At 40.9% G+C, this 25,945-nt stretch overlaps 1 protein-coding gene across 5 annotated transcripts in view; it reads right to left on the minus strand.

The window, feature by feature from the left end:
• The window catches only part of SUDS3 (SDS3 homolog, SIN3A corepressor complex component), a 307,067-nt gene that overhangs the window by 19,743 nt on the left and 261,379 nt on the right, over positions 1 to 25,945 (minus strand). The window contains exon 15 of one of the 5 annotated variants that reach the window (XM_036823069.1): positions 21,576 to 21,600. The exons of the other annotated variants lie outside the window; for them this stretch is intronic. Within the exon in view, the coding sequence (XP_036678964.1) occupies positions 21,591 to 21,600 (10 nt within the window). The 3' untranslated portion in view covers positions 21,576 to 21,590. Of the gene's footprint in view, positions 1 to 21,575; positions 21,601 to 25,945 lie in introns of those variants that run through there. 5 annotated transcript variants of the gene reach the window in all.

The raw sequence follows: 25,945 nt of genomic DNA on the forward strand, positions 1-25,945 counted from the left end.
TTGTGTTTCCCACTTAGAGAAGTTCCTTTAGCATTTGTTGTAGAGCTGGTTTGGTGGTGCTGAATTTTCTTAGCTTTTGCTTGTCTGTAAAGCTTTTGATTTCTCCATCGAATCTGAATGAGATCCTTGCTGGGTAGAGTAATCTTGGTTGTAGCTTCTTCCCTTTCATCACTTTAAATATGTCATGCCACTCCCTTCTGGCTTGTAGAGTTTCTGCTGAGAAATCAGCTGCTAACCTTATGGAAGTTCCCTTGTATGTTATTTGTCGTTTTTCCCTTGCTGCTTTCAATAATTTTTCTTTGTGTTTAGTTTTTGCCAATTTGATTACTATGTGTCTCGGCGTGTTTCTCCTTGGGTTTATCCTGTATGGGACTCTCTGCGTTTCCTGGACTTGGGTGGTTATTTCCTTTCCCACGTTAGGAAACTTTTCGACTATAATCTCTTCAAATATTTCCTCGGGTCCTTTCTCTCTCTCTTCTCCTTCTGGGATCCCTATAATGTGAATGTTGTTGCGTTTAATGTTGTCCCAGAGGTCTCTTAGGCTGTCTTCATTTCTTTTCATTCTTTTTTCTTTATTCTGTTCCGCAGCAGTGAATTCCACCATTCTGTCTTCCAGGTCACTTATCCATTCTTCTGCCTCAGTTATTCTGCTATTGATTCCTTCTAGTGTAGTTTTCATTTCAGTTATTGTATTGTTCATCTCTGTTTGTTTGTTCTTTAATTCTTCTAGGTCTTTGTTAAACATTTCTTGCGTCTTCTCGATCTTTGCCTCCATTCTTTTTCCGAGGTCCTGGATCATCTTCACTATCATTATTCTGAATTCTTTTTCCGGAAGGTTGCCTATCTCCACTTCATTTAGTTGTTTTTCTGGGGTTTTATCTTGTTCCTTCATCTGGTACATAGCCCTCTGCCTTTTCATCTTGTCTATCTTTCTGTGAATGTGGTTTTCATTCCACAGGCTGCAGGATTGTAGTTCTTCTTGCTTCTACTGTCTGCCCTCTCTTGGAGCCCTCTTGAGGGTTGAGACTCTGGCTCCTATGCCTCATGTGTCCCTCACAAACATGTTTTCTAATCTAGGGTCTCTCACACTGTAATATGCACATGAATCCCCTGGAGATCTTGTGGGAATGCAGATTCTGATTCTGCAGGTCTTGGCTAAGGCCTGAGACTGCATTTCTAACAAGCTCCCTAGTTATGTCAATGCTACTTTGAGTAGCATGGATCTAGAGCATCTTACCAACACTGTTTCTTCAAGCTTTTAATGTGTTACATATCTAAAAAGATAGAGAGAGAAACAAGTCTACTCAGGAGGTCTCAGAGGCTTTAATGAACATTTTGAATCTTCAAGAAGGGGCTATGGTGTGCAGCGTCTCCCAACAGAAATCTCTCTTCAAGGGACTGTCCTACAGCATTTATCTCATTATCAGGTACATGTCAATTGCTAATAATAAGAGCAAATATTTATTGCATCCTTACTACAGGGCAAGCATTTTACACACACCATCTTATTTAATTATTCCACTGAACACTATGAGGTAAGCACTACTGGGATCCCCGTTTTAGAGGAGGAGATGTAAGCTAAAGGGGTTAAGCCGTTTATCCAAGTGTGTGTGGCAGAGGCAGGAATTGAACCCCATTAGTCTGACTCCAGGGTTCTCCATTTTAACCATCCCACTTGACCTCTAAGCCTGGGCCCACAAATCTTCCTTCTACCATGAATAACAGCTAAGAGGCCAAACTTGGTGAGGACAGACCTCTGCCTCAACTGCAGTCAGTTTTGTCCAGGTGCTCTTTTTTTACATAGCTATAAGTTGTTTGTTTGTTTTTCCCCCCTATGGTGAACATTTACTAATCGTATGTAAGAAAGAAAAAAAGCACACTTCTGTTGCAGCTCAGAATGTGTCTGGCTGCAAGTAACAGGACAGACAGGTATTTGTTCTTATTACACTACAAGATGTCCAGAGATAGATGGTTAGAGACTTTTTAAGTCAGCCATCAGAAACCCAGGCCCCTTCTTTCTTTCCAGGTGTGTGGGCAATAACAGAGAAAGCTTATGTCTTGGTTCTGGAAGAAGTTGGTGTAAGCACCTTCCTCATTCATCCTTTCATTTGAAAGGCATGTTAAGGTCCTTCCATGTGCCAGACAGTGGGCTCTGGAACAAAGATGAAAAGATACAACCCAGTCTATGGGTCAGATAAGATTATACAGATATGCAATCTCCTAATTATGATACCATGAAGTGACTATTATTTATTTCAACCCTGGCTTTCTACAGAAAGGATCTGAGGTGCTAATGTACTGTGATAGGTGTTATAAGAGAAATGAGCACAGGATCTGTGGAAGCCCAGAGAAAGGGCCCCTCACCTACCTGGGGGTGAAGAAGGGCAAAAGGAGTCAGGGAAGGGGTGGATCTGAGTCTTGTAGGGCAAACAGAAATGAGCTGGGCAAGAGAAGGTCAGGTAGGCAGGGCATGCCAAGCCAGGAAAAATAAAAGGACAGTGTAAGTAGTCAGAATGCTTTGCACTGAATCCTGTTTTGGCTTTTTAAAACAGGTGGGGTTTTTTTTTCCCCTCATGAAAAAGAAGCAGAGGGGTAAATAGCTCCAGTGTTGTTCCAGTGAATCAACCACATAAGGATCCTCGATCAACTTCTCTGCAATTCTCTTCTCCCTCCCCTCATGGTTGTAAGATGGCTGCAACTGCTCTGGGTATCACAAAAGGACAAAATAAGCTTCCCTGACAGCTTTGCTCTTCCAGGCAAAGCTGTTCACTTTGCAGTGTAGCACAGCAGTTTGTGCATATGGGCTAGGGGGTTAAACTAGATGAGATTCACTGGAGACACACAAAGTTTTTAAGAGAATTATATCTGAAGAAACAAATGTGATCTTGAAATGAAAGGGACAGAAAGGGTACAAAGGGAAAAGAGATATTCAGATCATCAAATTTCTACAAGCAGGAAGCAGGCAGAGAAAACTATTCAGTATAAATGCACACCACCTTTTATATAAAAGGAAGGATGACTAAGAGGGTAGAATCAAGAGTCTAGAATTTGGAGTCAAGAGCCATGGAGAATTATTCCCAGGCCTTGAGACTGAATCAAGGAACTGTCAATCTGTGCCCAGCTGGATTTCAGAATTGCTATGGACCAGTGACTCCTGTGTGCCTCACATCCTCCGCTTTGTGAACAAGAATGTCTACAGTGGCTATCCTATGTCTGTTCCAGCATAGTATCTAAAGATAGTTTGTCTTCAAATCCTGGCTCTGAGCTTGGTATTTTGGGCACCTCCAACCATAAGCCAATTTATTCATCTGTGGAATCAGGACAATAATGCCTACCTATCTCATAGGTTGTTATAAACACTCAATAAGCTAAACGTATAATCACTCCACAGTGCCTGGCACAAAGTAAGTACTGTTCAGTAAATGACAACTGTTATTATTTTTCATTATTCTCCCCTTTGTATTCTGAATATACTCTTACTATAGCACCTGTCATTCTGCACTGGAATTATATGCCATATGTCTACCCCATATATATGCTACTGTTTACTCCATTAGGCTCTGAGCACTTGGGGCTTAGAGAAGATATTCATGTTTGTATCTTCAACAAACATAAACACCCTGGCATATGGTAGATGATTGGGAAGTGTTTGTTGAATGAACAGAATAGAATGGAATAGAATAGAATGGAACAGAAAACGATAGAAAAATGTATACCCATGATTCGGCATTCCTTTCTGCTAGCTTTTGGTATTGAATAGCATGGTTTTCTTTCCTGGCTGTTGTTGTGGGAAATGATTTGAGAAAGGCAGGGGACCTTCCTGTCAGTCATGATGACTGTACAATTCTGAAAACCTGTGATGCTGAAGTTCTCCAGAAGTGGTCCCTACAACAGGAATCCACTGTGGCTGGGGCAAAACCCCTGGAAAATGAAGAGCTTCTCCCATTTTGGAGACATCAGAGCTCCAGAAACACGCAAAACAGCCAGCTCTCCTCAAGCCACTTCCCTTTCCCAGAGTACTCTGCTGACCACCCTTCTCCCAGCTCTGTGTTGTGGGCAGATGAAGTTCAGTGAGTCGAGGTTTCTCTTGTGGCCCCAGACAGTTGAAGGCAAAATGGGATGTGGACACAAGGATGTTTTTACTGACTCTTCTTTAGTGCTTCAGGGAACATTACGTTTGGCTAATTTAGGAAGAATATCAAATTAAGAGATACCCATCTGCATAAGATCTATTAGAAATAAAACTCTCAAGAAGCAAGGGGCTATAGTGCCCAAGGTCATGACCTATGACCTCCTTCAGAGCTAGGATCCTTTACCAGCACCAAAAACAGTCCTAGCACAAATGCCAACAACAAATTCCTAGCATAAATGATGCCACTCACTCATAGCAGACATTACTAATCAATTATAGCATACTTTCACCCTAGACATAGCTTCAAATGCTTCTCTTCCCATTGACTGAAGAAAGTCACTACTAATTGATTGAGAGTGCCATGCAGGATTAAACCCACTTTCCTTCCCTGACCTAGCTGTTCACACTACCTGTGTAGTCCTCACAATTATAATAATCTCCTTAGATGGTTCTTCTTTAGGTCCCTGACAACATGATCCTAATAGTATCCTAAGACATCATGAGCAGACTACTTGCATCTCATCATATTGCCTCCTCTCTCTAGGATCCTCTTACTTTCCTGAATTGCACTTTAGTAGGACATAATATGAAACAGTCAAATAAAATCACATTTACTATAAGAACACTGTTGAGGATATTGTTCATTACTTTATACACCATCTTCTCTATGAGGCTCCAGGAGGAAAAAAATGCCTTTCTGATCTTAGGATCAATAATGGATGTGTCTCTCCTGAGCCACCAGACTTCCTTGCCTTATGAACCACATGCATTCTGTAATGGACATGTTTCCCTCTTTGCACTGGCTACAGGAAGCTTACAGACCAGGATGGCACTACTTCCCTTATAATTCATGCATTAATCTCTTTACAGAATCCAAATTATTTTTCTTGGTTGTTTCCCTCCTTTGTCTTACTTATCTTAATTTTCATTTATTTTATTCTGCTACATTTTGTGCATCCTTGTAAGCCACGTTGAATACTTGGGGAAATAAATTTGGTATAAATAAACAGATGGATAACTAATATCCGGACGAATGTGAAGCATTATTCAGGTTTTTAAATATTCATTTCACGTGCAAATGTTGGGGATGGGGTGCATCAGAGTGTGTTTACTGGGGGAGTGGAGTGCATAAGACCATCTTTCTCTTCAAGCATCTACCCTTGTTTCTCTTACTCTGCAGGACCTAAAAAAGGTGTCTGTGTGTGTGAGTGTGTATGTGTGTGTGTGTGTGCACGTGCACGTGTGTGTGTCCTCACTTCCCTGCTTCACACATGCTCCTACAGACCTGAGACCACCTCACAGCAACCTAAATCAGCTTGCCAAGAGACACGTAGTTTAACCTGAACACCAAATGCCCAGGGGGTTCTTGAAGCGCCAAGATGAAAGAACGGTCACTCTCATTATTCCCCAGAGTCACAGCTCTCCGTTGGCTAAACTACTTGTCTAAACCACTTTAAACACATGGACTTTGAAGCTACATATATCTGTGTTTAAATCCTCATTCTGCCATTCAGAATGTATTTACTTAACCTCTTTTTATAAGCCTCAGTTTCCTCTTCTGTAAAATGCCTACTTTCTGGAGTTGATGGCTTAAGTGAGATAATATATAAAAAGCATTTAGCACAATGTTGGGTACGTGGTGAGTCCTTAATAAATGATAGGTATTACTTTACAGCTCTGATTGCTCTTGTCTCCCTTAATCTTGTAAACTATAGGCTCTGCTTCACTATGGTGGGGGTAGAGAGTAATTTGGTTTATTACATCCTTATTAGCATCTAGCCCAGGGTCAAGAACACGTAGGTGTTTAATACCTGGCTGCTGAATATTTGGAAGAACGTGCACCTGGAGACATTAACAATCAATATATTTACGATGCTGTGCAATATTCCATTATACTATACTACTTCCTCCTTCCTAGAATGGTCTGTCTTCAATTGGCATCAGTTATATTGATAGCGCCCTCTGCTAGCTGGCAGTAGCAACAAATAACCTCTTAAACTTAGCGTTGAGATTTGCTCTGAAGGAAAAGAAAGGAAGAAAACAGACATGTACTGAGTAACCACTGTGTGCCAGCCAATGTCCTGGACATGTCCATCATCTGTGCATGAAACTGTGTGGTTAGTGAGTGAAATCCACATCAGGTCAATTCTCCCCTGTGTGTAAATCCTACAACCTGAGCACCTAACAATCTATATTCTTTTCCAGGTCAAATGAAATGCCAAGAGGATTAAAAATGTGTCTCAGAAACCTGTAACCAGAGCTCAAGAAGCCAGCAACAGGGAGAGCCCTGGTTAATTTCAAGATGCCAAACAGCCAGCTTTCTATCAGTTTCCAGAACCTTATTCCCCCCCCCCCCCACCTTCATTCTCAGAATTGATGTTTATGTTTCCACCAGGATAGAGACCAATTCTCCTTGGCATCCTCCGTCAGAGAGAATCAGAAATTTTCCACCTGGGATGCTACAAATTGCATTTCTCAACACAGTTCTGGAATACAGGATATGACCAGCATAGCTAATGCTGAGTGATCAAAACTCAGCAGCTCTAACTTTATAACAATCATCATCAGGCAGTCAGAGTTTCACCAAGGGATGGAGCCTCTTGTCCTCTAAGATTCAGAGGCAAGAGCACAGCAGTCTGAAAGCAGCTCCCAGGGGAGACTGCAGCGCGAGGGGAGGCTGGTGGAAGGCTCTGCCAGCTCCACCCACGTGACTTGGGGCACACTGCCACATTGCTCTGAGCCTCAGTTTCCCCATTTATGAAATGAGGATCGGAGCAGGACCTAATTCAGTGAGCTACTGGGAAGATTAAATAATAAAACACGTATGAAGTTCTTAGCCCAGTGCCTGGATCATGGGAAGTGCGTAATAAATCTTAGCCAAGCTCTAGTAGGCAGCTTGTCTGGTGTTTGTCCTCCTTCTCTAAAAATATTCCTCACTCCACACCCCAGTTAAACCCTTGGGAGCTATATTTATCCTATCTGGAACCCCTTCCCCCGCTCCAAAGTTCCCAGCCAATGGTGGTTGGAACGTAGAGGAAACATCACCCAAGCCAGACCAATCAGATTCTCCCTCCCAGAAACCTGGGATGGAACTAAAGGAGCTAGTCTCTGCTGGCTGTTTCAACTGAGGACATGTAAATTCAAGAGCCAGGTGGGTGCCGTCTTCCACATGTGACTAAAAGAAGCACAGAAAGAGTCTGGAGAGAGAGGGTTCTCCTCCAGGTCTGTGGCTACTGAGGGAGAAAGGGAGACAGACAGACAGACAGAGACAGAGAATATGAATTTGCCTTAATTCCAGACCTTTTCTGGCTCACAGTTCCAGGGCCATGGAAGGCCAGGCTGCCATCTGTTCCCTGTAAGCTTCCTGAGTCAGCACTGTGGGCTTTTAACAAACCGCACTTTTTCCTTAAGCTACTCTAAGATTTCTCTTAGTTGAAGAAAAACGTTTTGATGCCAAAGCAAACAGATTTCAGGCCCCAAACTCTTTTCTTGGGACTATGCTACTTCGTGGGATTTAATGAGGAATTCTATGAGGAAGGAAAGAAAAGGGACAAAAAAAAATACCATATAATGAGCATCTATTGGGTACCCGCCTCTCTGCTTGGTGTTCTCTCATATCACCATCCAGATGTGAGACAAGTGTCTATGTCAGGGACAGTCATCAATATCTTATGCAATATTTTATCAATATTTTAAAGCTTAGAATGGTTAAGAGCCCGGCCCAAGATCACACAGCCAAAAACATGGTGGAGCTCAGAATTGAACCCAGGTCTGTCTGAACCCACGTAAGGGTTTTTCATACATCTGGTGTGAACAAACTGGGACTTACTTAATTCAGTGTCTGCTGCATGGTCACAATCATCACCACCATCATCACCATCACTATCATACCATCATCATCATCACTCATCACCATCATCACTATCATCACTGTCATCATAATTATCACCACTATCACTATTATCACCATCACCGTCATCATCTCTATCATCATTACCATCAGCACCATCACCACTATCATCACCATCATCGTTATCACTATCATCACGATCATAAGCATCCTAATGACTAACATTTATTTATCAATTCCATTCAATCAGTCTTTGTATTGAGCATGGTACATATACATGTTAGCACACAACAAGCCTTTGAAGAAGATATTAATATCATCTTTATTTTACAGCTGAGGAAACCGAGGTATTGTGAGGTTAATCACTCATCTGAAGTCACTTACCTGGTCAATAATACAGCAGAGATTCAAACCGGGTCTATCTGAATCCAAAGCCCACTCTGTAAGACTATACTGTCCTGGAGGGCAGGGGATGCATCTCCTATTTCTTTTGCATCCCCCATGATGCCAAGCATTGTGCTGTGCATGCAACAGTTACCAAATAAATATCTGCTGAGATGATGAAAAATGTGGAAAGGATCACAGAAGTGCTGAACAGGAAAGGGTCAAATGCTCTGCTCCGGGTCACCAGTAAAGACAGCAGGAAAGCCAGGCTCTGAACACAAATCTCCAGGCACAAAAGGGTCTCTTTCATATTGGTAATAAAGATGTGTGTCAAAATGCCTTTCGACGTGGGCGAGAGGCTGATAGGAGCGTGCCGAGCATCTCAAAGGCTGAGGTTCACTGCTTAGTCCTTAACCTTGTCTCCTGAGCTGAGCCAGGCCATGAATAAATGCCAGGGAATTCCTCTCTGACCTCCAGCTCAAGCCAAGGAGACAATTAGAAGAGAAGACCCCATTTAGTGAGTGCTTGTATGTACCAGGTGCTTTGCTAAGTACTTTACTGAACAGGAGAAGATATGCTGAGGTCACCTGATAGTATAGCACAGTGATTAAACAATCAGGCTCTAGAGGCAGACTGCCTTCAGCCTTGGCTCTACCACTCACTACCTGTGTGTCCTTGGACCTCACTCTCCTTGGCTATAAAATGGGGATGATGTTAATGCAAATCAAAACTACAATGAGGTATCACCTCACACCTGTCTGAATGGCCATCATCAAAACGTCTGCAAATAATAAACGCTGGAGAGGGTGTGGAGAAAAGGAAACTGCACTGCTGGTGGGAATGTAAATTGGTGCAGCCACTATGGAAAACAGTATAGAGGTTCCTTAAAAAAAAAAACTAAAAATAGAGCTACTATATGATCCAGCAATCCTGGGCATATATCTGGAAAAGACGAAAGCTCTAATTCAGAAAGGTACATGCACCCCAATATTCACAGAAGCACTATATAAAACAGCCAAGACATGGAAGCAACCTAAGCGTCCATCAACAGACGAATGGATAAAGAAGATGTGGTATACATATACAATGGAATGTTACTCAGCCATAAAAAAGAATGAAATAATGCCCTTTGTGGCAACATGGATGGAACTAGAGATTATCATACTAAGTGAAGTAAGTCAGACAGAGAAAGACAAATATATGATATCACTTATATGTGGAATCTAAAAAAAGAGTGCAAATGAACTTATTTACAAAACAGAAACAGACTCACAGACATAGAAAACAAACTCATGGTTACCAAAGCGGAAGGGTGGGGGAGGGATAATTGGGAATATGGGATTAACACATGCACATTACCATATATAAAACAGATAAACAACAAGGATTTACTCTATAGCACAGGGAACGATATTCAATATCTTGTAATAAACTATAATGGAAAACAACTGGAAAAAAGAATATAGATATATACATATATGTGTATATACGTATATATATATATATTATAGATGTATAGGTGTATATATATGTATTCATGTATATATGAATCACTTTGTTGTATGCCTGAAACTAACACAATATTGTAAGTCAACTATACTTCAATTAAAAATAAATAAATAAAATGGGGATGATATTATTTTCTTTATTTTTTATTTTTTTATGCAGCAGATTCTTATTAGTCATCAACTTTATACACATCAGTGTATACATGTCAATACCAATCGCCCAATTCAGCACACCACCATCCCCACCCCCCCGCCGCTTTCCCCACTTAGTGTCCAGACGTTTGTTCTCTACATCTGTGTCTCAACTTCTGCCCTGTAAACCGGTTCACCTGTACCATTTTTCTAGGTTCCACATATATGTGTTAATATATGATATTTGTTTTTCTCTTTCTGACTAACTTCACTCTGTATGACAGTCTCTAGATCCATCCACGTCTCAACAAATGACTCAATTTCGTTCCTTTTTATGGCTGAGTAATATTCCATTGTATATATGTACAACATCTTCCTTATCCATTCATCTGTCGATGGGCACTTAGGTTGCTTCCATGACCTGGCTATTGTAAATAGTGTTGCAATGAACATTGGGGTGCATGTGTCTTTTTGAATTATGGTTTCCTCTGGGTATATGCCCAGTAGTGGGATTGCTGGATCATATGGTAATTCTATTTTTAGTTTTTTAAGGAACCTCCATACTGTTCTCCATAGTGGCTGTATCAATTTACATTCCCACCAACAGTGCAAGAGGGTTCCCTTTTCTCCACACCCTCTCCAGCATTTGTTGTTTCTAGATTTTCTGATGATGCCCATTCTAACTAGTATGAGGTGATACCTCATTGTAGTTTTGATTTGCATTTCTCTAATAATTAGTGATGTTAAGCAGCTTTTCATGTGCTTCTTGGCCATCTGTATGTCTTCTTTGGAGAAATGTCTATTTAGGTCTTCTGTCCATTTTTGGATTGGGTTGTTTGTTTCTTTAATATTGAATTGCATGAGCTGTTTATATATTTTGGAGATTACTCCTTTGTCCATTGATTCGTTTGCAAATATTTTCTCCCATTCTGAGAGTTGTCTTTTCATCTTGTTTATAGTTTCCTTTGCTGTTCAAAAGCTTTTAAGTTTCAGTAGGTCCCATTTCTTTATTTTTGTTTTTATTTCCATTACTCTAGGAGGTGGATCAAAAAAAATCTTGCTGTGATTGATGTCAAAGAGTGTTCTTCCTATGTTTTCCTCTAAGAGTTTTATAGTGTCTGGTCTTACATTTAGGTCTCAAATCCATTTTGAGTTTATTTTTGTGTATGGTGTTAGGGAGTGTTCTAATTTCATTCTTTTACATGTAGCTGTCCAGTTTTCCCAGCACCACTTATTGAAGAGACTGTCTTTTCTCCATTGTATATCCTTGCCTCTTTTGTCATGTTAGTTGGCCATTGGTGCGTGGGTTTATCTCTGGGCTTTCTATCTTGTTCCATTGATCTATGTTTCTGTTTTTGTGCCAGTACCATATTGTCTTGATTACTGTAGCTTTGTAGTATAGTCTGAAGTCAGGGAGTCTGATTCCTCCAGCTCCGTCTTTTTCCCTCAAGACTGCTTTGGCTATTCGGGGTCTTTTGTGTCTCCATACAAATTTTAAGATTTTTTGTTCTAGTTCTGTAAAAAATGCAATTGGTAATTTGATAGGGATTGCATTGAATCTGTAGATTGCTTTGGGTAGTATAGTCATTTTCACAATATTGATTCTTCCAATCCAAGAACATGGTATATCTCTCCATCTGTTGGTATCATCTTTCATTTCTTTCATCAGTGTCTTATAGTTTTCTGCATACAGGTCTTTCATCTCCCTAGGTAGGTTTACTCCTAGGTATTTTATTCTTGTTGATGCAATGGTAAATGGGAGTGTTTCCTTAATTTCTCTTTCAGATTTTTCATCCTTAGTGTATAGGCATGCAAGAGATTTCTGTGCATTAATTTTGTATCCTGCAACTTTACCAAATTCATTGATTAGCTCTAGTAGTTTTCTGGTGGCATTTTTAGGATTCTCTATGTATAGTATCATGTCATCTGCAAACAGTGACAGTTTTACTTCTTCTTTTCCAATTTGTATTCCTTTTATTTCTTTTTCTTCTCTGATTGCCGTGGCTAGGACTTCCAAAACTATGTTGAATAATAGTGGTGAGAGTGGACATCCTTGTCTTGTTCCTGATCTTAGAGGAAATGCTTTCAGTTTTTCACCATTGAGAATGTTGTTTGCTGTGGGTTTGTCATATATGGCCTTTATTATGTTGAGGTAGGTTCCCTCTATGCCCACTTTCTGGAGAGTGTTTATCATAAATGCGTGTTGAATTCTGTCAAAAGTTTTTCTGCATCTATTGAGATGATCATATGGTTTTTATTCTTCAGTTTGTTAATATGGTGTATCACATTGACTGATTTGCGTATATTGAAGAATCCTTGCATCCCTGGGATAAATCCCACTTGATCATGGTGTATGACCTTTTAATGTGTTGTTGGATTCTGTTTGCTAGTATTTTGTTGAGGATTTTTGCATCTATATTCATCAGTGATACTGGTCTGCAGTTTTCTTTTTTTGTAGTATCTTTGTCTGGTTTTGGTATCAGGGTGATGGTGGCCTCATAGAATGAGTTTGGGAGTATTCCTTCCTCTGTAATTTTTTGGAAGAGTTTGAGAAGGATGGGTGTTAGCTCTTCTCTAAATGTTTGACAGAATTGACCTGTGAAGCCATCTGGTCCTGGACTTTTGTTTGTTGCAAGATTTTTAATCTCAGTTTCAATTTGATTACTTGTGATTGGTCTGTTTATATTTTCTATTTCTTCCTGGTTCAGTCTTGGAAGGTTATACCTTTCTAAGAATTTGTCCATTTCTTCCAGGTTGTCCATTTTATTGGCATAGAGTTGCCTGTAGTAGTCTTAGGATGCTTTGTATTTCTGCAGTGTCTGTTGTAACTTCTCCTTTTTCATTTCTAATTTTATTGATTTGAGTCCTCTCCCTCTTTTTCTTGATGAGTCTGGCTAATGGCTTATCAATTCTGTTTATCTTCTCAAAGAACCAGCTTTTCGTTTTATTGATCTTTGCTATTGTTTTCTTTGTTTCTATTCCATTTATTTCCGCTCTGACCTTTATGATTTCTTTCCTTCTGCTAACTTTGGGTTTTGTTTGTTCTTCTTTCTATAGTTCCTTTAGGTGTAAGGTTAGATTGTTTACTTGAGATTTTTCTTGTTTCTTTAGGTAGGCTTGTATAGCTATAAACTTCCCTCTTAGAACTGCTTTTGCTGCATCCCACAGGTTTTGGATCATCGTGTTTTCATTGTCATTTGTCTCTAGGTATTTTTTGATTTCCTCTTTGATTTCTTCAGTGATCTCTTGGTTATTTAGTAACGTATTGTTTAGCCTCCATGTGTTTGTGTTTTTTACGTTTTTTCCCCTGTAACTCATTTCTAATCTCATAGCATTGTGGTCGGAAAAGATGCTTGATATGATTTCAATTTTCTTAAATTTACTGAGGCTTGATTTGTGACCCAAGATGTGATCTATCCTGGAGAATGTTCTGTGTGCACTTGAGAAGAAAGTGTAATCTGCTGTTTTTGGATGGAATGTCCTATAAATATCAATTAAATGTGTCTGGTCTATTGTGTCATTTAAAGTTTCTGTTTCCTTATTTATTTTCATTTTGGATGATCTGTCCATTGGTGTAAGTGAGGTGTTAGAGTCCCCTACTATTATTGTGTTACTGTTGGTTTCCTCTTTCATAGCTGTTAGCAGTTGCCTTATGTATTGAGGTGCTCCTATGTTGGGGCATATATATTTATAATTGCTATATCTTCTTCTTGGATTGATCCCTTGATCATTATGTAGTGTCCGTCCGTGTCTCTTGTAAGATTCTTTATTTTAAAGTCTATTTTATCTGATATGAGTATTGCTACTCCAGCTTTCTTTTGATTTCCATTTGCATGGAATATCTTTTTCCATCCCCTCACTTTCAGTCTGTATGTGTCCCTAGGTCTGAAGTGGGTCTCTTGTAGGCAGCATATATATGGGTCTTGTTTTTGTATCCATTCAGCAAGCCTGTGTCTTTTGGTTGGAGCATTTAATCCATTCACGTTTAAGGTAATTATCTATATGTATGTTCCTATTACCGTTTTCTTAATTGTTTTGGGTTTGTTTTTGTAGGTCCTTTTCTTCTCTTGTGTTTCCCACTTAGAGAAGTTCCTTTAACATTTGTTGCAGAGCTGGTTTGGTGGTGCTGAATTCTCTTAGCTTTTGCTCATCTGTAAAGCTTTTGATTTCTCCATCGAATCTGAATGAGATCCTTGCCAGGTAGAGTAATCTTGGTTGTAGATTCTTCCCTTTCATCACTTTAAGTATATCATGCCACTCCCTTCTGGCTTGTAGAGTTTCTGCTGAGAAATCAGCTGTTAACCTTATGGGAGTTCCCTTGTATGTTATTTGTCGTTTTTCCGTTGCTGCTTTCAATAGTTTTTCTTTGTGTTTAGTTTTTGCCAATTTTAGTACTATGTGTCTCGGCGTGTTTCTCCTTGGGTTTATCCTGTATGGGACTCTCTGCATTTCCTGGACTTGGGTGGCTATTTCCTTTCCCATGTTAGGGAACTTTTTGACTATAATCTCTTCAAATATTTTCTCGGGTCCTTTTTCTCTCTCTTCTCCTTCTGGGACCCCTATAATGCGAATGTTGTTGTGTTTAATGTTGTCCCACAGGTCTCTTAGGCTGTCTTCTTTTCTTTTCATTCTTTTTTCTGTTCCGCAGCAGTGAATTCCACCATTCTGTCTTCCAGGTCACTTATCCATTCTTCTGCCTTGGTTATTCTGCTATTGATTCCTTCTAGTGTAGTTTTCATTTCAGTTATTGTATTGTTCATCTCTGTTTGTTTGTTCTTTAATTCTTCTAGGTCTTTGTTAAACATTTCTTGCGTCTTCTCGATCTTTGCCTCCATTCTTTTTCCGAGGTCCTGGATCATCTTCACTATCATTATTCTGAATTCTTTTTCTGGAAGGTTGCCTATCTCCACTTCCTTTAGTTGTTTTTCTGGGGTTTTATCTCGTTCCTTCATCTGGTACATGGCCCTCTGCCTTTTCATGTTGTCTGTCTTTCTGTGAATGTGGTTTTCATTCCACAGGCTGCAGGATTGTAGTTCTTCTTGCTTCTGCTGTCTGCCCTCTGGTGGATGAGGCTATCTAAGAGGCTTGTGTAAGTTTCCTGATGGAAGGGACTGGTGGTGGGTAGAGCTCGGTGATGATATTATTAATAGTGCCTTCTTCATAGGGTTATTTTAAGGGTGAACTGAGCACACGGTTAGTGCTCCATAAACAGTACCACGTATTAATCCTCCTAATGACCCTGTGAAGTAGGTACATCCACCCATTTTTCAGATGAGGATCCTGAGGCTCATGGGCAGAAATGACTTGCCCAATACCACACAGCTAACAAGTACAGAAAACAGATTGGAATTTAGGTCACTCACATCCCAAGGCTGGGCCCTTTACCATTCATACTGCATGTTACTATAGGGTACCTTGACATTGTGTCCTCAGCCTTGGGAAGAGGGGAAAGGTCAGACCCTTTGTCTTCTACAACCTTCGATCACTCTTCCAATGGTTTAATTTTGTCACATGCACATATACGTGGGTGCTGTAGGCACAGAGAAGCCAAGTGTCAGGGTTTCTACCACTCATTTTTTCATTTATCACATATTTACTATGCCATGCCCTGAGAAAGGTGCTGGGAATAAAGTCACTGACAAAACAAACTCAGCCTCTGACCTCATGGAGCTCAGTTTAGCAGGGGATGCAGACATTAATCAGTCATGCAGATGTACGACTGTGGCTGTAACATGTGTAACATGTAACATGAAGCAGTGATGCTGGTGCTCAGAGGGCCTGTGATATAAAGAAATGACAGAGAAAGGAGGCAGGGAAGGCTTCTCTGAGGAGGCGACGACTGAGCTAGCATATATAATAGTCAACACCCACAGGAAAAAGGGAGGGAAAGCCATTTCAGGTAGAGGGGATTGCATATGTAAAGGCCCTGTGGCAGGAGGGAGCATGGGAGTGAGAGGGACTGAAAGGGGACCTGTGTGGCTGGAGCAGAGGGAATGAGGGATGCATATTATGGGAGGGAGCTGGGGCCATCATCAGGAGGCAGGCCACGTAGGACTTGAGGGCAGAGCAGAGGCTCAGACCTGTGCAACAAAGCGAATCAGAGCTGCCTTACTTAGTTACTTGTTCATTTTGTGAGCTTCATGAGGACAGGGATGCTGTCTGTTGGTTTACTGCTGCATCCTGTGTCTACAATAGTACCCAGAACACAGAGGATACTCAATAAACATTTTTGAATGAGTGAATTTATATATTCATTCCACAAATTCCACCGCTTCATACAAGGCCGTGGCCTAGGTCCTGAATGAATGACGGACCTTGAATAGTTCTGGGTTAATGAGAAAGGCAGACAGTCCACCAGACTGTTAATGCCCTAAGGACAGAGGCCATGTCCTTAGTTGACTCTGCACCTGTACAAGAGCAAGTCTTCACCTTTATTATGCAGATCCCTGGGTCCTAGTCTCAGACAGTCTAACCTGGTAGTTCATATGTGGAACCTGGAACTCTGCACTTTAGCAAGGGCTCCTGTTGACTCTGAAGCAGGTAATTCCCCAAAAACACTCTTGAGAAACACTGTTATAGAACATTGCCTGGCACAAAACAAGCGTTCAATATAAAGTTGACAAAAGAATAAGTAAAACGAGTGAGTCATTGACTGAAAACAACCTATAATATAATGTTATGCGATGAAATGCTGTAATAACAAAGGCAAGTAGAAAGAACTATGGAAGTGCTTATAGGAATGCAATCGCAGGCCAGGGAAGCCTTCCAGGAGGAGGTGGCTTTTGAATTGAGCCCTGGAGCCTGAGAAGACATTTTCCAGGTGGATATGTCTTTATATGTCTGAACCTCATTTTTCTCAGCTGTACAATGGGAATAACAATAGCTTCACTGGGAGGAGGATATGAGAATTACATGAAGTTTACTCATTCATCCCATAAATATTTACGGAGCATCTACCATGTGCCAGGCACCATTCTAGGCATGTGGGCATATCAATGAACAAAGCAGTGAGAGAATCCTGTCCCTGAGTTACTTACATACTAGGAACGAGACACACAATAATCCTAATAAATGAGTATATTATCTAGTATTTTAGAAGGCAAGAAATGCTATTGAAAAACAGTAAGGTGGAGCAGGGTCATGGGGACACTATAAATGTATCAAATCAACACATCAGACACCTTAAACTTACACAATATTGTATGCCAATTACATCTCAATAAAAATTAAAAAATAAAGACAGCCATTGCTGCTATCATGATCAAATATTTGTCAAGTAAATAGTTGTTCTTTTTGACAGATCTTTTATTTTTATGGCTTTCCTTGCTTGGGATAATAAATCCTTGCTCCCTCGACTGACTCCATGAGGACAAAAGAAGTTCTTCCCATCCATAGAAATACTTTTTCGCCATTAAAAACAAAAACAAGCAAACAAACAAGCAAATCTCTTACTTCAAGCACTTGACAGGGGAAATGTAAGGTCTGGTGCCCAAGGGCACCCCTTGTCCTGAAGCATAGGTTCTCAATGGTGGTGGTGCTGCCCCCTAGGGGGAGATCTGAAAATGTTGGGAGGAGATTAGATCATCACTAGGTCTGGAAGTGTGCAATGCATTCACATCAATGCCCTGCCAGACACTTAACATCCGTGAAAAGTAAATTTATCATAACCAACTGAGCCTAACTCTAAGTTCTTTGTACATAGAAACAAAAAAAAATATTTTCTGCATGGTTTAGGTATACATTGAATTTTAAAGGAATATTACTACTGGATAAATTGAGCAAAGATTGTTCTTTGCTTTGTTCAGAACGTTACCGAAAGTTGTGCACCATTTCAGAAAACCAGGTCACTGACGGCAGCGCTGTGCATGGCATTTTTTGTAGGTGACACAACACATCTGTACAAGTTTGCCTCTGTAGCTGCAGCAGTCACAGTGATTATATATGGAAGCAATTATCTGACTATATCATTATGTTTTATTGTAGAGTCATATGCAAACATTTACATGTTGAAATATATACTGTCTTATTATAGACTACATTCACTTTATTCTCTGTTATAATGCTATTAGGACATTATATTGATTTTTTGAAGCTAGGTGTATATATATAGATTCTATTATCTGTGAGTTTCATTTCTGGATAGTAAAGAGGGTGTTATAAAGTGTTTCTTCTTTTATGGAAAGCGGCATTGCGTCTGACTGAGGACTGACTCGTCTAAATGCTACTACTGAGCTTTAGAAAGTATGCCCTGTGGATTTTGGCACTATTATTGCCTGATCTCTCCATATTTCAAGAGAAACTGGGCATCCAGATATTTATGTGCAAGCTCCTGTTTTTACAGAAATGGCAACAAATTTTAAATATATTTAAACACACAGTGAAAAGATCAGTGGCGTCAGGGGTTTGGGTGAGGGGGGGACAAATAGGCAGAGCACAGAGGATTTTTAGGGCAGAGAAACTATTCAGTATGATACTGTAATGGTAGACATATGTCATTATACATTTGTCAAGACCCACAGAATATACAACAGTCAGAGTGAACCCTAAAGTAAACTATGGCCTTTGGGTGACAGTGACGTAGACCTATCCACTGTAACAAATGTACCCTCTAGTGTGAGATGCTGACCATGAGGGAGGCTGTGCATGGGCTGGGGCAGGGCGTGTGTGGGAACCCCCTGTACTTTCCACTCAAGTTTGTTGTGAACCTAAGACTGCTCTAAAAATAAAGTATTTTTTCTATAAACATTATACAGGCCAAATAATCACATGCCAGACTGTGATCTCAACTTTGAAACTAGATGTATTTGCAAAACTGATAATACAAAACCTAAAGAGCGGGTATAAGAACATGCAGATGGACCAATGGAACAAAATAGAAAGCCTAGAATTGTATCTAATGGAACTTGACGTATGATTAAGATGGTGCCTCAAACATGGGGGAAGTGGTGGATTTTTCAGTAGGTGGTACTGGGAACACTAACTCGCTAGGAAAAATAAAGCTTACCATCTTTATTACTCTACTTACAAAGGAGAAATCTCCATGGATTAAAGACCTTAATAAGAAAGACAAGATTATAACGTCAACAGTTTGTTCCTACCAATAGTTTGTGCCGTAATTTAACTCCACCTCATGAAGGACATCTGGGTTGTTTCCAGTTTGGGGCTATTATGAATAAAGTGGCTATAAACATTTGTGTACAGATAATAAATAAATAAATAAATAAATAAAACTAGATGTATTTGATGGAGAAACCAGGAGAAATGCCTGAACCTCTCCAGGGTGTGTATAATCATTCCACTTGTCAGTGGCTAAGAACATATGTACTGTGCAGTTTTATACATATTACATTTCACAAGAAGCATCTAAGATAAGTAGTGTCCATGTCACAGATGAGAAAACTGAGGCTTGGAGAAATGAACTGACTTGGCTTGAAAGGTAAAACCAGGATTCCCACTGAACTCTGGAGTCTTGTGATTAATTATAGTAATTACGGTCAAAAGCATTTTAGGGCCCACTGTTTGCCTGACCCTGTGCACAGTGCACTTCAAATACTCTCTTGTCTAAGTGCTATAATCATGTTTTGAGGCATACAGTTTTATCTCCACTTTCTAGACAGTGAAGCTGAGGCTCAGAGAGCAACACCTGTGCAGACCTTGCAGCCAGAAAGTCAGAGTAATCTCAGGATGACCCCAGCCAGACCCGCTTGATTCCAAAGCTCGCACGATCAACTACAATTTCTATATTTCCTCTCAAAAAAACAAGCAATACTAATAGATTCATTCACTGAACCCCATCTATGACAGGGACTTCATCCACTGTGTCTATACCAGAGATTGTCACACATTAAAATCACTTTAGACACTATTCATGCCTGGGTCTCCCGTCACTGGTCTAGGATATGGCCTGAGCATCAGGATATGTAAATGCTCCCCCAGGTGATTCCAATAATTGGCAATAATTAGTATAATGAATTAAAGATTCACAGATGGGTGGGAATCCTGGCTTCACCTCTTGAGCCAAGTCAGTTCACCTCTCCAAGCCTTAGTTTGCTCCTTTGTGACATGGACACTACTTATCTTAGAGGGTTTTTGTGAAATTAAGTGTGACCTCTAGCTGATGCACACGACTTGGCTGGGTCAATGATTCTCAAGCCTGTGCACTAGAGTCATCTAGAAAAGTCTTCTTTTCTAGTTACAGATGCCGGGGCTCCATCCCCAAAGATTTTTTTTTCCAGCTGGTCCATTCACTGGGTGCGGATAAAAAACCTCCCAGGTGATTCTAATATGCAGCCAAGGTTGAGAACCACTGAACCAGGTGTAACTGATGCCCTATTTTGCTTATGCACTAAGCGAGGCTCACAGAGGTGAAGTGACTTATTTAAGGTCACATACCTAGTAAGTTGTGCTTTTAACCATTATTCTACAATATCCTGAAAAATTAAAAACCTCTGTCCTTTGCCACTAAATCCAGATTGTTGCTAGAACCTTCTTGCCAAGCCAGAGAATCATAAGATCTCAAGGTAAGTGTGCTCCTTAAAGGCCACCACAGTACAACCTACCACCTGATGCTGATCTCCCTCTCTGAGGGGTTACCTTGTTCTAAGTGGTTCCTTCAGAAACAGGAAGATCATTAGCACTTGAGCAGCCCGCTCTGCCTTTGAACTGTTCTGACTCTTAGGAAGAGCTGCCTGACTTACTACACGGCTGCTGAGAATTTTGAGATCGATCTGTTTGAACTGACACAGGGAAATCTCTGAGATAAATTATTAAAGGCAAAAAGCAAAGTTCAAGGACTATATGCCTAGTATGATCTAATTGTTATGCAAAGTACAAACCCTTCTGAATGTGTATGTAATCACATAGGGAAAACAACCTGGAATCATAAGAACAAGTCAGTAACAATGGTTAACTTTAATAGGGAGAGGGAAATTTAGAAGGAGCAAGTGTATTTTTTCCAAATAGTAATGATACGTACCTCGTGGGCTCCTGTGAGAGTAAAATACAGAAAGTAAGAGACTTCACGTGATCCTATCATAAACACTCAATAAATGTTAACTGAAGATTTTTTAGTCATAGAAGAGTTTCAAAAGGATGTCAACAGTGATTATTTATGGATTTTTTTGCTTGTATGTTTTTAAATTTTTTTTCTAAAATGAGCATTTTATTAGTTGTCAACAAGGAAGAAAAAGAATTCACTTCTATGGCAACTCAGAATGCATTTGGCTGCAAGTAACAGAAAACCTAATGAACAGAGGCTTACACAAAGAAAAAATAATAAAAGGAAGTTTGTTTTTCTCTCTTAAGATGTCCAGAAGTAAGTGGCTCTTGTTAGTTCCGTCATCAGGGACGTGAGGCCACTGGCCATTTTAGCACATCTATGTTTAGCCCCCTGCTTCTCACCGCATGGTTTCAAGGTGGCCACGGCTTCTGCAGACACCACATCCTCTTTCCAAGCAGAAAAGGGGAGGAGAGATGGTGCCGGCTGCATGTTTTCCCTTTTATTGGGAGACACCCTTGTTCCCAGAAGCACTCACAGCAGACTTCTGTTTAGGTCCCATAGGTCTCACTTGTGTCACTTCTGCCTTCAAGGGAAGCTGGCAGAGTAAGGAACAGGATTGTCGTAGTTGGCTTCAGCTCGTCATAACTCATAGCCTAGGACTGGGTATACCACTGCCTATTTTTTTTAAATGTTCCGCTCTCAAGGAAGAAGGGGGTTTAGGTACTGGGTATGATACACAAGTGTCTGCCACAGCTTCCATTTGTGGAGCCTACATTTCTCCCCCAAACATCCACCATTGATCCTAGTTGTTGTTTACAAAATCACATGCACTGTTAATAACTGCACTTGTAGGCTGTTTGCAGTGTGACATACAGTTTATTTAAAATCTCATGGGGAAACCCAGCAGGGTCAGAGCTGGGATTTGCAGACTTCCCCCTGTGGAGATGAGTAATACTCTTACCCCCATTATTTATTTACATCCAACCGAAATACAAAGCCGAGGGGAAAAAAAACTTGAATCCCATCCCTAACTGGGACTTATACACATTCAAACATCATCTGAAAGAGAAATGGACATGGAGGAGCAGGTAACGGAAGCTGGGTTTTAGGGAGGGATGGCTCCAGTTCCGAGAGAAACGTCACCATAAAAGGAAAAGGTGACTGGCACAGGGAAGGCTCGACAGCAAAGCCTGCAGGGCGGAGGGAAGCAGGAGGTTCAGGTAACAGGTAACAGACAGAGCACAGCAAACCTAGATGATGGGCTATATGTGTGTGAGTGTGTGTGCCCTGCGAGAAAGGGGGCTCTCAGACAGAGTGACGTGAAAGCTCAGCTTCCAAGGAAGGAACAGGGAATTTGTCTTCTCACTTCACAACACAATACTCAGCTCCTGCAGCACTGTGAGAATCGAGAGCTGCTTACAAGAGGGGTTGAGAACTCTGGTTCTAGAATCACATGACTTTGGTGCACACCCCACTTCTACCATCAACTATCTGTGACCCTGGGCAAGCTGTTTAACCTCTCTTTCATTAGTTTCTTCATCTGTAAAATGGAAATAATAAAAATATCTACCTTAAAATATGGTCGTGAACATTAAGCCTAGACAGTGCCTGGCACTTGGTAGGCTCTTGCTATTGGTTAGCTAGTGGTATTGCTATGCCAAAGGGTCGAGACCACCAACAATTACAGGGGATCTCAGGATGGTGAAGGCCAGGAGTTATTAGAAGCCAGAACTGATTTGAGAGTCCACATGTAACCCTAATCAAACTCAGGTTCCCACGTGGCCAAGTCTGGAGCACTGTAGAATTTAAAGAAACTCAGCCCAGCAACCAAAAGCCCAGACCAACTCAGTCTGGTCTTTTTGCATCTCTTGGGCAGCATTAAAGAGGGATCAAATTCATGATCCACAGACACACTTCTTTAAAGAACCCCTTTCTCTTACATGCCAGCTCTCCCGCGTTCCTCATCACATGTTCCTCACTCCCAGCTCTCCCCCAAAACCTTCAAACCCCCCCTACCATGTGTGCCTCACAAAGCCTCTCTCTCATAGAACTCTGTTCTCTCTCCTCTCTGACAAGTCCATCTAGGTCTTTTCAGGACAAAATCCCACCATCTCTTCTCTGGTTCTTCATCCACAGATTGGCACAATCTGCATTTGAGCCTGAGGTAGGGAGACAGGGAATGATACTAAATGGGCAATGCCAGAAATCATCCCAAAAGAACGAGGGATGGCAAGAATATTATGGATGGTCACTTGGTCTCTGCTTTTTATGCAAGGCACCTTTCCTTTGCTAACTTGGTCATTCAACAGATATTTATTTGTGCCGGGCACAGTTCTTGTCTCAGGGATAGGAGGATGGTAATTCGTGGTCCCTACTCTTAGGAGCTTACTGTCATCTCCTCCTATCTCTTAGGAGCTTACTGTCATCTCCTCCTATCTCAGCCACTTGCCAGCATAGGGGATGCCCCAGGTCACCCAGGACCTGAGCCAGGAGCGGATGCGCAGCCCCCCAGAAAGTCCTCCTAAAGACCTCTGGTGGAGGGTTCCAGCCTGATGACTATTTCCAGCCTCTCCATAACACTCTCGGGAAATGAAGATACCGAGTTGACAGTGGCCTTGGCAGAGCCAGAGAGAGATCCCAACACATTTATCACCAGCCGGGGAGCTGCTGTTCAGCCTCACTGACCTGTAAAATCCGCACTAAACTCAGGCCTGGCTCTTCAGCTTCTGAATTTGATTTAGACCTCAGTAAAGGCCCCCAAGGCCTGATACTGACAAATCATCATTTCTCAGGACTGATCTACTTAATGTGGATGTTTGAAGGATGCTAGTGGGAAGAGCCAGACTTGCTTCATCTACTAGGCACAAGGGGCCACAAAGTTACCTACCTTCCAAATGCCCCCTCACTTTGGCACTTCTCCCCCATAGCGCTCATCACATTTGGAATTATCAAACCAAAAGCTGTCTCCTTTGATGGAATATGAGCTCCAGGAGGGCAGGGACCATATCCGACTCATTCATGGGCTGTACACTCAGCATCAAACCTATGTGTAGCCCACAGCAGATATTCAATAAATATCTAATGATTTCATCATACGTGATACTACTCTCATAACATGCCTTGAAAAAAACCCAAAAAGTGTGATAATAATAATATTTAGTCAACATTGACTCAGCACAAAGTAGGGTACTAAATGATTTACATTCATTATCTTAAATAAAAAGTCAGAGAGACAGGATTTATATCCTAACGTAGCGATTTCCCAAATGCATAACTTTGAGCAAGTGATTTAACCTCTTTGAGCCTCAGTTTCCTAATCTGTAAAAGAGATAAACAAGAGTAATACTAATACGCCTGTGACATGCACAGCACAGGAACAACTTTCTAAAAAACAGCCCAGCCCCCTCCACTTATCAAAATTTTAACTGCTATTCCCATTAATTCCCAATAATTCCATTTCCAGGAGTTTCTCAAATAGAAAAAAAATGTGCAGCTATACTATAAAAAGACAATGTACAAGAGTGCTTACTGCAACATTGTTTGAAATGAGAAATTTGGCAGTAACCTAAATGTCCACCAACAGGGGGATGGTCACATAAATCACAGTATAGTGTATTGGTTTCTCAGGGCTATTGTAACAAATTACCACCAACTGGGTGCCTTAAAACAACAGAACTTTATTCTCTCACAGTTCTGGAGGCCAGAGGTCTAAAATCAGTGTGTCAGTAGGACCAGGCTCCCTGCACAGGCTCTAAAGGAAAATCTGTTCCTTGGCTCTTCCAGCTTCTGGTGGCCGCCAGCATTCCTTGGCATGTAGCTGTCTCTCTTTCTGCTTCATCTTTACATGTGCCTTCTCCTCTGTGTGTGTCTGTCTGTGTGTAAAATCTTCCTCCAGATCCCTCTTAAAAGAACATACATGATGGCATTTAGGGCCCACAGGATAATTCAGGATGATGTTCTCATTGCAAGACTCTTAATCATATCTGCAAGATCTTTTTTCCAATAAGGTAACATTTACAGGTTTATTATAGACTGACGGTTGGTATCTCCCCAAAATTCGTATGTTGAACTCACTTCCCAATGTGATGGTATTTGGAGACGGGGCCTTGGGGGGTTCACTAGGATTAGATGAGGGTAGAGCCCTCATGATGGGATCGTGCCCTTATAAGAAAAGACACCAGAGAGCTCACTCACTCTGTGAGTGAACACAAGAGAGACGTCATGTAAGCACACAGCAAGATAGCACCCGCCTACAAGCCAAGAGAAGACACCTCAGAATGAAACCTATGTTGTTAGCACTTTGATCTTGGACTTTCTAGCCTCAAGAACTATGAGAAATAAATGTCTGTTGTTTAAGCCACCAGGCTACAGTATTTTGTTATGGCAGCCTGCGCTGACTAAGATAAGACTCCAGGGATTAGGACATGGACATATATTTGGGGACCACTATTCAGGTCAAGACTTGCAGTAGGTGATGGAATACTATACAGACATCAAAAAGAACAAAGCTATTTCATTGTCCAGGTGACAGGTGACAATGACCTGCACTAAGGAGGAGAAGTGAAGATGCAGCAAAGGGAAAAAATTCTAGATGCTTCTGACAGTAGAGCTTAGAAGTCTTACTTTCAGTTTGAATGTGGAGGATGAAGGAAGGAGAAGAATCCTTCTTCAAGTCACTGCCGCAAGAAAAAGAGACCTGGAAGATCACACAGGATGATTTAAGGGCTAAGCCTAGATTCTGGATACATAACCATTCTTAACTTATTACTGAAGCATAACATAGAGTAAAATAAAAAAACCTTCACTGTACAGCCCAATGAAGTTTTACATTTGTCTTCACCCATTTAACAACCATGCAGAGCTCCTTATATAATATTTGCAGCATTCCAGAAGTTTTCCTTGTGTACCTTCTAAGTCAATGCCCATGCAAAGGTAGCCAT

Source organism: Balaenoptera musculus, chromosome 14 (assembly GCF_009873245.2).
Source record: "Balaenoptera musculus isolate JJ_BM4_2016_0621 chromosome 14, mBalMus1.pri.v3, whole genome shotgun sequence".
Lineage (NCBI taxonomy): Eukaryota > Metazoa > Chordata > Mammalia > Artiodactyla > Balaenopteridae > Balaenoptera > Balaenoptera musculus.